The sequence below is a fragment of the Aptenodytes forsteri genome, unplaced genomic scaffold (assembly GCF_000699145.1).
Source record: "Aptenodytes forsteri isolate BGI_AS27 unplaced genomic scaffold, ASM69914v1 Scaffold120, whole genome shotgun sequence".
NCBI lineage: Eukaryota > Metazoa > Chordata > Aves > Sphenisciformes > Spheniscidae > Aptenodytes > Aptenodytes forsteri.
This window is the reverse complement of record NW_008795938.1, coordinates 19647-33964: the sequence shown is the minus strand read 5'-3', so window position 1 is coordinate 33964 and position 14318 is coordinate 19647. Positions and strand designations below refer to the sequence as shown.

The 14318-nt window shown below is 39.1% G+C and overlaps 1 protein-coding gene across 1 annotated transcript in view; it reads right to left on the bottom strand.

Moving 5' to 3' along the window:
• PRKAA1 (protein kinase AMP-activated catalytic subunit alpha 1) overlaps positions 1–14017 on the bottom strand; it is a 16768-nt gene extending 2751 nt beyond the window's left edge. The window contains exons 1-8 of the mRNA XM_009285214.1: positions 13957–14017; positions 13726–13867; positions 10664–10757; positions 8792–8936; positions 6943–7030; positions 5819–6043; positions 926–1412; positions 427–553 (exon numbers count right to left, since the gene is read on the bottom strand). Coding sequence (XP_009283489.1) covers positions 427–553; positions 926–1412; positions 5819–6043; positions 6943–7030; positions 8792–8936; positions 10664–10757; positions 13726–13867; positions 13957–14017 — 1369 coding nt within the window. The remainder of the gene's footprint in view (positions 1–426; positions 554–925; positions 1413–5818; positions 6044–6942; positions 7031–8791; positions 8937–10663; positions 10758–13725; positions 13868–13956) is intronic.
• Positions 14018–14318: the final 301 nt, after the last annotated feature.

Here is a 14318-nt window from a genome sequence, read left to right as displayed (position 1 = left end):
TGATGGAGCCCTGCTTTCCTGGAGATGGCTGAACACCTGCCTGCCCATGGGAAGTAGTGAAGGAATTCCTTGTTTTGCTTTGCTTGTGTGCGTGGCTTTTGCTTTACTTATCAAACTGTCTTTATCTCAACCCACGAGTTTTCTCACTTTTACCCTTCCGATTGTCTCCCCCATCCCACCGAGGGGGAGTGACCGGCTGTGTGGTGCTTAGTTGCCAGCTGGGGTTAAACCACAACCAGCAGCTAACCATCTGATCACAGGAACACTAGACCAGGAAGAAATAAAGAAACACTAATACAGATTTAGATTGGCTTAAACAAATAAAGGGCAACACTTACTTCACTTCTAAACAAGTAAATTAAGACATGTTTGCATTCAGAAAGATTTGCCGTACAACTCCATTAACTTACGTAAGTCTTCACATACCATCAATGCTACGGAAGTCCAGCAAGTAAGTCCTGCTGTCCACCTGATACAACTGTAGACTCATTTTGGAATACGCACTTGTTACTGGATTCTTCCTTCGAACACGTAGATAATATGGATTTACAACCTAGTACAAAAGAGATTCGAGTCAGTTACCAGAGCTGCTTGAAAAGCACTGCATATTGCTTTTGTCATTTCAACTCACTGGTATTACCAAATAATTTCAGGCGGATCTGTTGGAGTTGGGGGGGTTTTTTTAGCCAACAGAAAAACATTCCTACAGCCCCAATAGAAGAGTTAGACATGTTAGAAACTTTTTTTTCCTGTCAGCATGAATAGCCTCCTCCAAAACCCTTCCTGCACAGCAAGCACAAGCAGTCAGTACAGGCACATGAGATTATTTTCCAGCGCAGGAGAACACAGTTTCAGACTTCTAGACTGTGTAACTACACAGCTCAAACAAAAAAGTTACTGTTGTCTGCTGTAAAGATTCTTTTACCTTCCATTCATAATCCAGTTGTTTAATTGCTCGGCAAACTTCAGCCATGATATCATTTGGTCGACTCTGACTCCGTATTCCCAAGTGCCACTTAGCTCTTCTTACACCTTGGTGTTTTGACTTCTGTGGATTCAGCTCATCGAGAGTATGGCGAGGCCGTGGTGCTTCAGCTACCAAAAAGGGCACTCTTTCAGGATGAGGGCGAGATAAATGGTGATCATCAAGAAAAGAATCCGGTGGGCTTGTAGCCAAGTAGAAGTCCTTGGCCTCATTCATTATTCTTCTGTTATCTATAATCAGGTGATAAGCAACTGCTAAAGGGTCCTGATGATTTCGGCTGTATAGACAACTTAGCACTTCCTCTTCAGTGCATTCAAACTTCTCACACACTTCTTTTAAGGCTTCATCATCAATCATGGTAGAGCTATATGATGGGTCTTCAGGAAACAAGTATTTCGGAAGGTCCTGCTTAAACCATTCATGTTCCCTAGATTTAAAAATAAAAAAGTTTATGTATGTAAAGCAAACCTTTTTAATATTAAATTCTTTAAAAAATAAAGTTATTTTAGTTTGTACAAAAAGAATCACGGTTGTCAGCCCAAGTCTCCTTCTGTGCAGCACAGACAATAAAACAGTACATAAAGGAAAGTAATCACTGCCTTCACAAGATTTTGCTAGACATTTTGCAGAAGACTGAAAAAAAAAAACCCTCTTTCCTATAAGTTTTTCAGCTACCTGAGCTCCAAAAATAGCTATGTATAACTCATCAACCAGCTTTTTATATAAATGGTGTATTTTTTTACTGCCACTATGTTAGTTTTGAGATATTTTCAACTGAAATTCTTATACTACCCACTTGAGTCATCCCTCCCCAAGTACGTACATAATACGTAACAAAATTAAGAAATGTTGATGATGAATAATTTTTGGTAATGTTTGCACATGGATTTTTGAACACTGAAGTTGCATGCTCCCCACCCCAAACAAGCTGCCTATCATTTTTTCATTCAGAACACCCCCAGCTGTCTCTTCAAGACTTAAAAGGGTTGAGGGAAGCTATGGAAGGGTCAATCTGTACCTCTTTAGTACTGTACCCATGGGCTAGTATTCATAAGAGGGAAAAGGAAAGATACAAAAGGAACCAAACACTTACCTTGCCCAATCACACAGTAAAAATAAGATTTTTTGTGTGTGCCTAGAGTAAGCTGCCCAACTATCCAAAGGGTACGCATGACACTAATTTTGAAAGTATTCTAGCCTATAGCATAAAGACTTGCTACAGATTTAAGAGCGGTTATATAGATGTCATGGTTTAACCCCGGCCGGCAACTAAGCACCACAAAGCCGCTTCCTCACTCCCCGCGGTGGGATGGTGGGGAGAATCGGAAGGCTATAAGTGAGAAAGAAACTTGTGGGCTTCTCCACAGCCGAGACACAGGCCCATATGGAAGAAGCAAGATTCTCTTTGACTTCTCAGAGTTGGCTGGCCAATCCATCCACAGCTGGTGCCTCCATGTCTGTCCAGCTCATTATCACCAGGGTGTGATCAGATACTGGATACCTCCCTCAGTGGTCATCCATTTGCTTAGGGAATTTGCAAGATATTCCTTGAAGGGATACCTGTCCTTCACACTTGACAGGAGTCGCCTCCGAAGACTAAGGACCCCTGCCCCTTTTACAATCCCTTTGTCAATGGCCTTATCCCTAGCAAGGGATCCCAGCTGCCAGGCTTCCTTACCCTCTAATTCCTGACTGTGGGCCCCAATATACCAGCATCAGAGTAACCAGCTGAGAATTTGCTCGCCTGGTTGAGGGCTGAAATCTTTTCACATAACTCACAGCTTACTTAGGGACAGGGATCAGGTGGTTTCTGCCTCATTTATGATTTCAGTCCCTTCCTTCTCCTGTTCTTGTGACTGCTCTGCTGCAGAACAGGCTGGCTGTTCTGATACTCTCTCCTGCTCCCTCTTAGGAGAAGCTTATTCATCCCTTACTAAACGAGCTGACTTCCGCTTCCATTGTTTCTTTTTAATTATAGGAGCAACTGATACAGTTGAAGGCTAGGTCTCTGGCTTAGCCACAGTGTCTGTTGGTACGTTTTCAGATCCAGAGACCCTCTCTTCTCCTTGAGGGTACTGAATAGTATTGAGCAGTGTTCGGTAGGTGCAGGCCAGGCCCCACAGTGCAGTAAGTTGTGCCTCTTTGGAATAGCTAGGGCATCTTTTTTTTCAAACATTCTATCACTTCATCAGGATCCCACACTCGTTTGGGAGCGAAGTCCCAGACCATCGGAGGTGACAAGCTTTCTACATACCTGCCCATATTCTCCTACACGCCTTGCTACCCATAACCACACTGCCATGGGGCCTGGGTGATATTCCTAAATAGCTTGTTAACCTTAGAAAAAGCTGAAACAGTATTTTTAAGAAATACCGGTAGAAGTATTTTGATTACCAAAGAATGTTCCAAGACACTGAAGAGTTACTGTAATGAGGGAGAAAACATCACAGAAGAAGGTGGTGAAGGTACCATTCTCTATTTCATCCAAAAAAACCTCTTGGATGAAGAAATATAATTGTTAACTGTCTCCATGAGATGGTACTGGAAGTACCATAACAGCTTCAGTACAGAGCCCAAATACCAGATTAAGCTCAAGGCCAGTGTTTTAATAATAAATCTCCCAGGCAGAACATCACTAAGCACTACAGAGCACAGCAAACTGCAAAAGCCAACACCAGTCTTTAACATGTACAGCAAAAAAGGAAACATGGCACAGGTCAGGTAAACTAGTATCAAGAACAGATAAATCAGTATCGTGACCAGCAACTGTTAATAGATACAATAATTATAAATTCTGTCTAATACACTCTGGTCAAACCTGTTATTATCTCAAACCCTTCGAGCCCCATGTTGGGCACCAAAAAGGACAGTTGTGGTTTAACCCCAGCCAGCAACTAAGCATCACAGAGCCACTCGCTCACTCCTCGCCAGTGGGATGGGGGGCAGAATCAGAAGAGTAAAAGTGAGAAAGAAAACTGTGGGTTGAGATAAAAACAGTTTAATAATTAGAAGGAATTTTTTTTTTTTAAATGTAAGGAAAAAAAAAACCAAAACCAAAGAGAGAGAAATAAAACCTAAGAAAACAAGTGATGGATGCAAATGAGAACAGTTGCTCACCACCAACAGACTGATGCCCAGCCAGTCCCCAAGCAGCAGCCCACCCCCATCAACCTCCCTCCCAGTTTTATTGCTGAGCATGACATCATATGGTATGTAATAGCCTTTTGGTCAGGTGGGGTCAGCTGTCCCAGCTGTGTCTCCTCCCAACTTTTTGTGCACCCCCAACCTGCTCACTGGCAGGGCGGTATGAGGAGCAGAAAAGGCCTCGACACTGTGTAAGCACTGTTTAGCAATAACTAAAACATCCGTGTGTTACCAACACTATTTTCAGTACAAATCCAAAACACAGCCCTATACAAGCGACTATGAAGAAATTTAACTCTATCCCAGCCAAAATCAGTACAATGGACCAAGCTCTAGTCAGTGTGATCCTGACAACATGCCTCAGCACAAATGTGTTCAGCAAAATACACTTTCATCAGAAGTAACCAGTTAATTTGGAAGCAGAAAAAGCTTTTCATATACCACTACAAAGCACAGTCCTAGCTGGATAAGTGAACCCAGAGGAATATTTTGTTATTATTCATTGCAGTGGGCCTCTCTCCTTGCATGCACACACACCCATCCCCTAGAAGAATTAAGGTATTCAATTAAACTCAGTTTGTCCTTTAAACTGTGAAGTGACATGTCTTATGGCTAATAGGACAGACCTGTTTAAGATTCAAAATCTATCCATGCTCTGCAACCAACATTTTTCAATATCTTTTTCACACCACTTCTCCTCGGGACTTATTTAACATGACTGAAATAACCTAAGTTCCTATCCACTCAAGTTTTACAATACTTAGTTCTCACAGTGCTTTGATTTCTGCAAGAAAGTACTTCCCATTGTAATAAAGTAGCAAGGGATAAGTGTACCACATTTTTTGTTCTGCTGAAAGAACATGAACATCGCCAACTTCCTAACTTCTAACCCTAAAAGCAGCAGCATTTTCACTAAGGTAGTATATCAGGGCTCCCTCCTTAGAGCTTCTTACAAAGGACAGGGGAAAACCTAACTAAGCTGCTGCATGAAGTACAGCTCTATCAGCTACCAATTTTTTTTTTTTTTTTATTCGACCCACTGCACACTTGTCAAAGCAGTCACCTTCTCCAGAATCTCCTCTTGGAATCTGGAGCCCATGATGGCTATCTGTACCCACAAGCTTTAACTTATCAATATTCGATGCGGGAATTATCACTCATACACAAATTCATGCCAGGGTTTTGAAGCTATGAAATGCTATCTTGCATGTGGAATATTCACAGTCTTAACAGACTATTCATATTTTTCAGAGTCTGAAGAAATACGAATAAAAGCAGTAGTTATCAGATTAAAGAGCCATAACTTCCTCTCAGACATGTACAGTACAGAATAGTGGTGCTTACAAAGACTTTTTTTGCCCAGAGAAGTCAATTCAGTGTAGTTACCTGCAGAATGGTTTGCAAAAAACAGCTTTGCTATAGCAGTCTTAAACCTAGAGTTTCTCAGAATTTCTATATGTAATGTATATAATTTGTAATGTATATAATTTGTTTTACTATGACGTCCAATAGATACTTATTAGCCACTGGAGATCAGAACCATCAGAGCTAAAGCCAAACCACCGGAAGTTGAATTTTTCATCTCAGTCTATAAAACACAGACAAGCAGTATGAATGATTTCTTTGTTCTGAGTATTTGCATTGAGATTATCATTCCAGCATCCTGCGATCAGACAGTTAGTGTTTTACCTAATGTCTCTGATTGTTGCTCTCTTCATTGGATCCACTTGCAGCATGTGCTTCAAAAGACTAATTACAGACGGATTCAGGTACTGAGGGGTATAAAAGATACCATCACATATCTTCTTAAAAAGGGTTGGCACGTGATCATCATCAAATGGAAGCGTTCCACATAACAAAGCATAGAGAATAACCCCACTGCTCCAAATATCTACTTCTGGACCTGCATATAATCTGGGAAAAAGTTAACTATTAGTGATTTGTGTTTAATACATTTAAATAGATTTTTTTCCTCTACTTTCTCACACTGTATCACAGTAATTAAAAATGTATGAACTTGAGACAACTAATCTGCAAGTACTATACAATTTCAGTTCTATACCATGCCTCCCTTGAACTTTAGTGTCCTTCCCCTTCAAGCATATAACAGGGCACAAGTACGTAGTTTTCCTCTCTACTGTATAACAATAATCCACAAATGCAATTTAAGACAATGGCAAGCTCAAAGAAACTTGCACCTACTACTAAGAAAGCTCATGCTATGCGTTGTTATCACTTTTAGTGGAATCTGTGCAAAGTCATCTATCCCCAAATCTGGGAGGCTGAAAAGTTTGAGACAAGTCCATATAGCAGAACTCGTCACATATTCTGTGCTACTGCCTGAATAAAACAGACATTTGGCCTCCAATCAGCAAGAGGCAATATTAGGGTGGGTAGCTGAAAGCAGCAGATTTGACAATCATCGAGTCCAAAAAAGAAGTTACTTACTCTGAAGGTATCTACTCTGCAGCAGATATTTCACTGCTACTCAACTTCACAGCAGACTTTGCCTGTAATTCTATCCATACCTCTACTTCCAAGATCTGAGCTGTAAGTGAGATTTTTAAACCAATTTGGGCACACTGTACACACTGTATTTGGGGTGTTTGACATCACCTCCACCTTACAGGAACTATTCAAAGCTAGTTCATAGAAGCCTTAATATTAATGAAAAATTATCAAGACAATTAAAAGTTCAGCCCATGGTTTCTCAGCACCAAGCTTGTCAATTGAACTAGTTTTGTAGCCTTTAGAATCAAGCAGCAAAGTCACTGAAGTACATGCACACATGTATCCAATAGAAAAGAAACTACCTTCCTGAGATTACTTCTGGTGCAGCATAGTTAGGGGAGCCACAGCTTGTTCTTAAAAATTCTCCATCTGACATCATATTTGATAGACCTGAAAGTGTGTAAGAGTACTAAAAATTCAGAGAGCAAAATGATTTCACACTGCATATACCACCTTAAACAAATCACTCGTAATTCAAATTAGAAAATTAACAAGTTTATCTCGGTAAAGAAGTAGCATTTGGAATTACTGAAATTTTTGTATGAGCATGCCACTTTATACTCCATTTAGTTTACCAGAAATTTGAGTAACATCAAACCATTATTGCACACAACCTAGAAATATTTCAGAACATATTAATTCCAAGACAAAACACAGTTCAATTTGGATGAGACAGGCATGACAGAAAGCAAAGTTGCTCTAAAGGATATGGAGCAGCACAGTAAGATAGGATTCTGGTCATTAACAAGAAAGTCTTAAAAACCACATTTGCTTCTAAATGCCAAAGTGGAAGATGCTACCACAGATTTGCCTGAAATTCTGTAAGAGGTTATACAGAGTAAGGGAACTGAGGAGTACACATGACTTCACCACAATTTAGACACCTACACTGCTCAGCTGGCTCCTGAATCACTGCATTTCAGTAGTTTGATTTTAGATATTCTGTTAGTAATTAAAGTGTACTTTAGAACTAGGCCATCTTCATTCACCAGCCCTTAGTATAGCCTAGTATCAGTAAAGAACTACCACTTCTAGAATAGCTGTGGAAAATATCTTCTAGTTTCCTCAGTGGAGGTTGCATGATCAAGACTACCATAAGCCAGAGAACTCAGTCTTCGAGAAGGAATATATTTCATATTCTAATACACTAAAGCTTTTCTTAAGCTCTTGTTTAATATACTACTAACTGAGTGCTACAGCTTTGCTGATACTTAAGTTCATGGAAGATATTTTTATAAGTTACTGTACTTCATTTCTTCACCACATAAGCTATTTTACCCAAAGCATTTTCTACACACAAGAAATCAATACGATTCCCAGTGCCCACATATTTAACACCACACTTTTAAAATATACTTGGAATACTCAGCATTACCTAGCACCTTTCATTGGAGACCTCAAAGTGCTTTACAAGGGCAGGTATAATCCATTTTGTCTACAAAAAGATTATAATGATGATCTAGCAGCATGGATACCTTACTATGTTTATAGGGTAAGGTTTCCAGATTCAGATAGTTCCAAGAACTAGCTGCCAGTCTTCTCAGCAGCTGTGTCACAAACAGCTAGTAGAAACAATTAAGCTTTCTGATCAGTTAGGCAGGTATATAGCAAAAAAGCACAGGAGTTTGCAAGATTAACTGTTCTTATTTTACTTTTTATGCTTTAATCATATTTTTTCAATCACATCTTTAGAGTTTTTAAAGTGAATTTAGAGTAGTTTAATAGGAGGACCACAATGTGGTTCTTAAACATGATGAACTGCCCTTGCACTGTACTTCCAAGACAGCTAAGCATCTACATTTTACAGATGGTGAAGCAGTGTTACAAACCTTTCCACTTTTGAAGTGGAAAGGTCAGGAACTAAGTCTGTTTCGCATTTCAGAGAAAACATTGTCAAGCAAAACCAAACAAATCAGTTCACAATTTCATCCAGTCACAGAAAATACCTGAAAAGAAAGCTTGAGAGGAAAACAAGTTCTACACAAGTGCAAGATCTTAATTTTGCTTTACATTCATAGTCTTCAGGTTCTTGTATTGTGTCCCACCACCAGGATATTCAAGTATACACATTTTATTAAATATTTCCCATAGTAATTAACACAACCTAAATAACACCAGAAATGTGATCAGATATAAAATAGCAATGCTTACCAAAGTCAGCTATCTTGGCATTCATGTGTGCATCAAGCAGCACATTTTCAGGCTTCAGATCTCTATGTACTACCATATGCCTGTGACAGTAATCCACACCAGAAAGGATTTGCTGGAACAGACGTCTACTTTCCTTCTCATCAAGCTAAGACAGACAAAGGTTTTAAACAATTATGAGACAGTGGAAGATAATTCATATAAATTAAAAACAAGTTAAAGGAAATTTCCCTATGACCTGAAGTTATCATTTATAGTGTTGATAGTTTATACAGATTATCAGAACTTGTAGCAGAAACCTTCATAGCTTACATCATTTTGTTTGTAGCACAGCTCTAAAATGATTAAAACAAACATACCCACCGACTCAGAAAGTCACTGAAATTTCGCAATCACGCTTTTAAAATTGGTTAGGCAGATGTTACATACTCAGTAACTAGAAACATTAGCACCCACACATTAACTTTGCCTAATTGGAATATCAATTAACTTTGACATTTAAGCACAGCCTAAGATTTAAATTGACAGCTGCTGACACACAGCACAGAAGTGATAAACTTTAGATGCTATTTATGCTATTAGCAGCTAGCCCCAAACAGCAGACTTAACTGGGCATTTCCTACAAACATGCCCTAATCCATGTCAAAGTTTGTTCTAACAACTAACAAAAAGTATCCTGGCTATCTAGATGGTTTGTCAAAAGTGACTTCAGAGCTTTCACAGAAACTGTTCCATGACTAGAAGAAGGTAATAAGGGCACAATGGTAGCTTTCCAATAATGGGTTATGCTGAAGAAACGGTTTTCAGCTACTCCAGCTGGATACATATCCATCCAGTTTGTACCCAGTAATTGTAAATTAACATATCAGCATCAGTAGAGAGGAAGGAAATATGCTATGAGAAAGTCATACATAAAGATCTGAAAGATGTTAACATAAAACCATTTTTACTTTCAGAACAAGATGCAGTCATAAAGTACATTAATTGCTAACAGCAAAATTTATTCTGAATACATAAAAACAAACCTTCATTTAACAGGGTATGACCGGTACCCCCTGCTCCCAACCCCTACTAATGAGGTTAGCATAACTAACACCATTTTATAAGGCAAGCAGCCATTCTGTGACCGAGTGAGTCACATATTCCTGCCCCTCCCCTCATTATCAGGCCCTGAAGGTCCTGTGCACCAAGTAGACAAACCAAACAGATTTCTCCTTCCCCTCCCTACTGGCCTCAAAAGTCCTGGGCACCAGGCTGATTAACCCCTTCCTTACCAGCCTTGAAGGTCCCAGGCACCCAGCCAGCCAGGTGGTGGTGATGACCCCCTCACAGAACAGGGAAGTGTAACAGCACCCAGAGCACCGTCCATAAGATCAAGTCGCTGCAAGTCTTAAGTGGGGAACCTGGACCAGAACCACTGCTGGACAGTGAGATCCATTACCCCCAGTGGCCAGGGACACAACCACCATCCCATGCTTCCTCCAAAGACTGAGTGACTCATATTCTTTCATATGATTTTCAAGTCTAGATTGTGATAGTTATATTGATACAGCAAACCACGTATGAAGATTTGATCCAATCTGCAGAGGGTCTAGGTGATTAGGACTCATAAGTTGTATTATAAATTCTATATTACGCCACTTATAAATTGTACTACATTGATTCTGCTTGTAGAAATCCCGTGCCACTCTAATCATAAATTCTGTGCTACACTAATCATAATATCCTGTTAAAAAAATAAAGCTTTAATTATATCATTCTGCCAAGGATCCCCCAAAAGAACCTGTCTGTCCCCTCAGTATCAGGTGACAGGAATGTTGCAAAAGCAGTAACAGAATGCAAGTCATTGATTTGTTGAGTTGGACTACTTCTTACCCTTCCATTTTTACAGATATAATCAAACAGTTCTCCTCCCGAAACATATTCCATCACCATGAAAATGTCAGTTGGTGTACTGATGACCTGGTACCTGGTAAAAGAAGGTATCTGTTAGTCTACACACTCAGTAAATGCTAGTTACATTTAGTTAAAATCAAAGAGTCAGATAAAGTATACTTTAAAATATTTTTCAGCCAATTTACAACTACTGGAATGACTATTTTTCAGAAGCTATTTCCTCTCCTTTCACTATGTGATGCCATCATTACTAAGACTAGAAGGAAATTTGTATTCCCCACCACGAATATCAGTCTTTGTACTTTCAGAGGACTAAGCTTAGTCCAAATGATTTCAATGAAACCATTTACAGTGCTGCCTCGCAGACACTTGGTGCTAGTGCCTCAAAAATACACTTTTCAACTTTAACATGCAAAAAACCTGACTTGCCATAAATAAAAAGTGTACTTCAAGACCAGAAAAAAATTGCTCTTAATAATCATGAATATCATCTTTTACAAAGATGATTATATTTTTATAATATTTATATTTTTATCGTTCTACTTCAATTAAGTTTCAAAAAACCCCAACTTTGAAGTTTTGAAATAACTAGCTTATGGCCAAACTCCCCATTTAAGAGATTTTGTTCTACATATCCTTACCTAAAAGTTGTTTAATTTTTTCCCCTTACAGCAGTCAGAAGTGATCAATTTTTAACGGAACAAGAAAATGAACACTGATAACACTTCAGCCAAAATTCAGATATTATATTGAGAAGACAGGAGGTAGCAATTGGGTGAAAATGAATGTTCCAAGGTACTACACTTAAGCATGCAAATATCTGAATTGTAATAAATAACTGAATTCACACATACACTACGGAACTGCTACGTTCTTCAAAATGCTGATTCCAAGACAAAGGGAAAAACAGACATGCTTCAGCTTACTGAGAGAAGCTATTCTTGAACTACATAGACAGCAATGAGTTCAGGCTGTCCAGGTGAATGTGTGTTCACATGTATGTGTGTATCTGTTTTAACAGCTTAGTATTATAGTGTAACATTTCAATAACCTCAATACCCTTCTAGGGCAGTTATCAACATGAGATCTTCAAAGTTAGTTTTACCTGAGATCTTATAGTCCAAGATGCTTTACCTTTACCGATTTTCTCTCTAATACCTTGGTTGAAAGTACCTCATGTACTTAAAAACATTCTGAAGCCATGGCTAAGACACTACTACAGAAATAGTATTTTAATCCTTTTAGTCCACGTGTTACAGCTGTGCTTCTCTATAGTCAGCTCATTTTTCTGGTTATGGAAAAGGAGGTTGCGGAATAGTTACATACCTATAATATCAATAAGGTTACCAAACCACACAGTATAGAAGACCAGAATGCAAAAAGAGGCAATTTTATGTAGGAAAACAAGATGCATTCTATTGCTAGAGGTCAAAAACTGCAAAAGGAGATGCTCCAAAGGTTTTTATTTAAAGCATGGTATAGAAAGAAAATCTTATTGCAACAGGCTTGCAATTGTATATACTGCTAAAGCCATGTATGAAATTTTTCATAAAGCACAGCAGTGTTCCAAATTAGACATTGTCTAATTTGCAATACTAAGCTGAAGAAAACTTTTTACCTTTATCCCAAGTATCTTAAGCTGCTACCTAGCAGTTCCCCAATCCAGTTCCTAACAGCACAAGCAGCATGATCCTAAGTTACCAGCAAGTCTACCAACAGCATCAATTATATCTCAAATGCTATTTACACACAGGCTAACAATCCTTCTGCTTTAGAAATGCAGGCTGACCAACTGAAAAGTTGAGGATCCATCAATTTTTCCATTATCTCCTACATCTTGTCCCTTCTCTCCACATGCAGGAGAAAAAATTCTCCCCATAATTCCCTGGGAAAGAAACTCATCTGAAACCTGTTAAGCTGACTTAACAGTTTAGCAACACCACAAGTACACACTCCTGTTCCACCCCGTATCTCAGTCGGTACACTGACACTTCCTATGTCCTTTTGGCTACAGGTATGTCCTTTGGACTCGTTCATGAACTCTAACTGGCAGCACTAGGAATTTTGCAGCCAAATCAGCTCAACAGCCTTCTGAAAACTAACCCGCTGAAGAAGTTAGTGAGTTGAGCTTACACAATTCAACTCAGCTTCAGTGTAAGAGCTGTTGCCAAATTAAAGGGAGTGTATAGGGATGGCATCTGTCAGTGGCAGCGGGGTCTTTTATTGTCAGACAAGACTGACAATAAAAAACCTAACACCAACACCATGATTAAGACAGTGAAAGTCACCCACACTCTGGAGGTGCAGGTTAACTTTACAGGAAATGAAATTAAAAAAAAAAATCAATGGTATTTGTAATTTATTTCCTCAGACCACACATGAGGTGTCTACTCTGGGACATATTTAATTGTACTCTGAACTCCACTGATGAACTACTGATCAACTAACAGATGTAAACAGGCACGCTGTAAATACCACATTTAGACAAGTGGTAGCAGCTATATTGAAGAATTCTGAAATATCAAGGATATGTTTAACAAACTGCACATCCTTAATTCAGAAAAATCTCACAGAGCGCCATCTACATTGGAAGACCAGAGATCACTGACTAGCACATCACTAAAAACATATTTCAAGCAAGAAAACACAACAAACTTATATAGAAATGCCCTTTACAATCTTGTTCTTAATAACCCATTTTCTAAGCAGAAAAAAGATCAAATATAACCAGAAAAAGAAAACTGAAGTAGCAGCTAAAACCAGAGGTGGATGCTACTATAAGTATCTATCATGCTATTACCTTTTATATACCTGTCCAAAGAATTTGTAAGCAAAGATCTAATGAAAGCTCTCCAGCCTGCAGAGGTCAGTTTTGTGAAAACACACCACAGAGGACACTGAAAAGGGCTGCATACTTGGAAGCTGGTTAGTTTCCTGACAAGATACTGCTAGTAGTATTGCCCTTTAAACATGTTTCAGATCAGTGACAGCAAAAAGAGATTACTACTTAAGTACATTTGATTATAGCAAGCAAAACTTACAGCTTAATTATATGAGGATGCCTGAAGAGTTTGAGGTTCTGAATCTCCCTGCGGATTTTTCCTACAACATCAAGGCTGCGAATCTTCTGTCGATTCAGGATCTTCACTGCAACTTTATGCCCAGTTAACTCATGTTTGCCAACTGCAAGGAATAAGGAAGAAGTTAGTCAGGGTTTTCAATTGCTCCATAAAGACATTAATTTGCCCATTTTGACTGTACCCAAGAAATACAAGTTAAGATGTTAGCATTCCACATATCCCCATTATCGTTGGGGTTGAAACCAGATGGCATGTCGTTTCTTCTGCCCTACCCCAATTTCTCCCACAATTCTATCATTAGAAGGTGAATGGGATATGTAAGAAAAACCTTAAACCGAACCCTCAGAAGTCTTGCAGCATGACTACATTTTTGCACTATTGCAAACAAACAAAGCATATCCCAAAACACTGCCATCCTTGCTAATTAGGGAGACCATTCTCCCTCCTTGTGTAAGTCACTCCAAGCTTTTGGCTCACTGGGCAACCCACTCAGACATGTTCTCCTGCATCTCTTCTACTTTATCTGCAAGGACCATTCTTAAAGAAATCGCTGC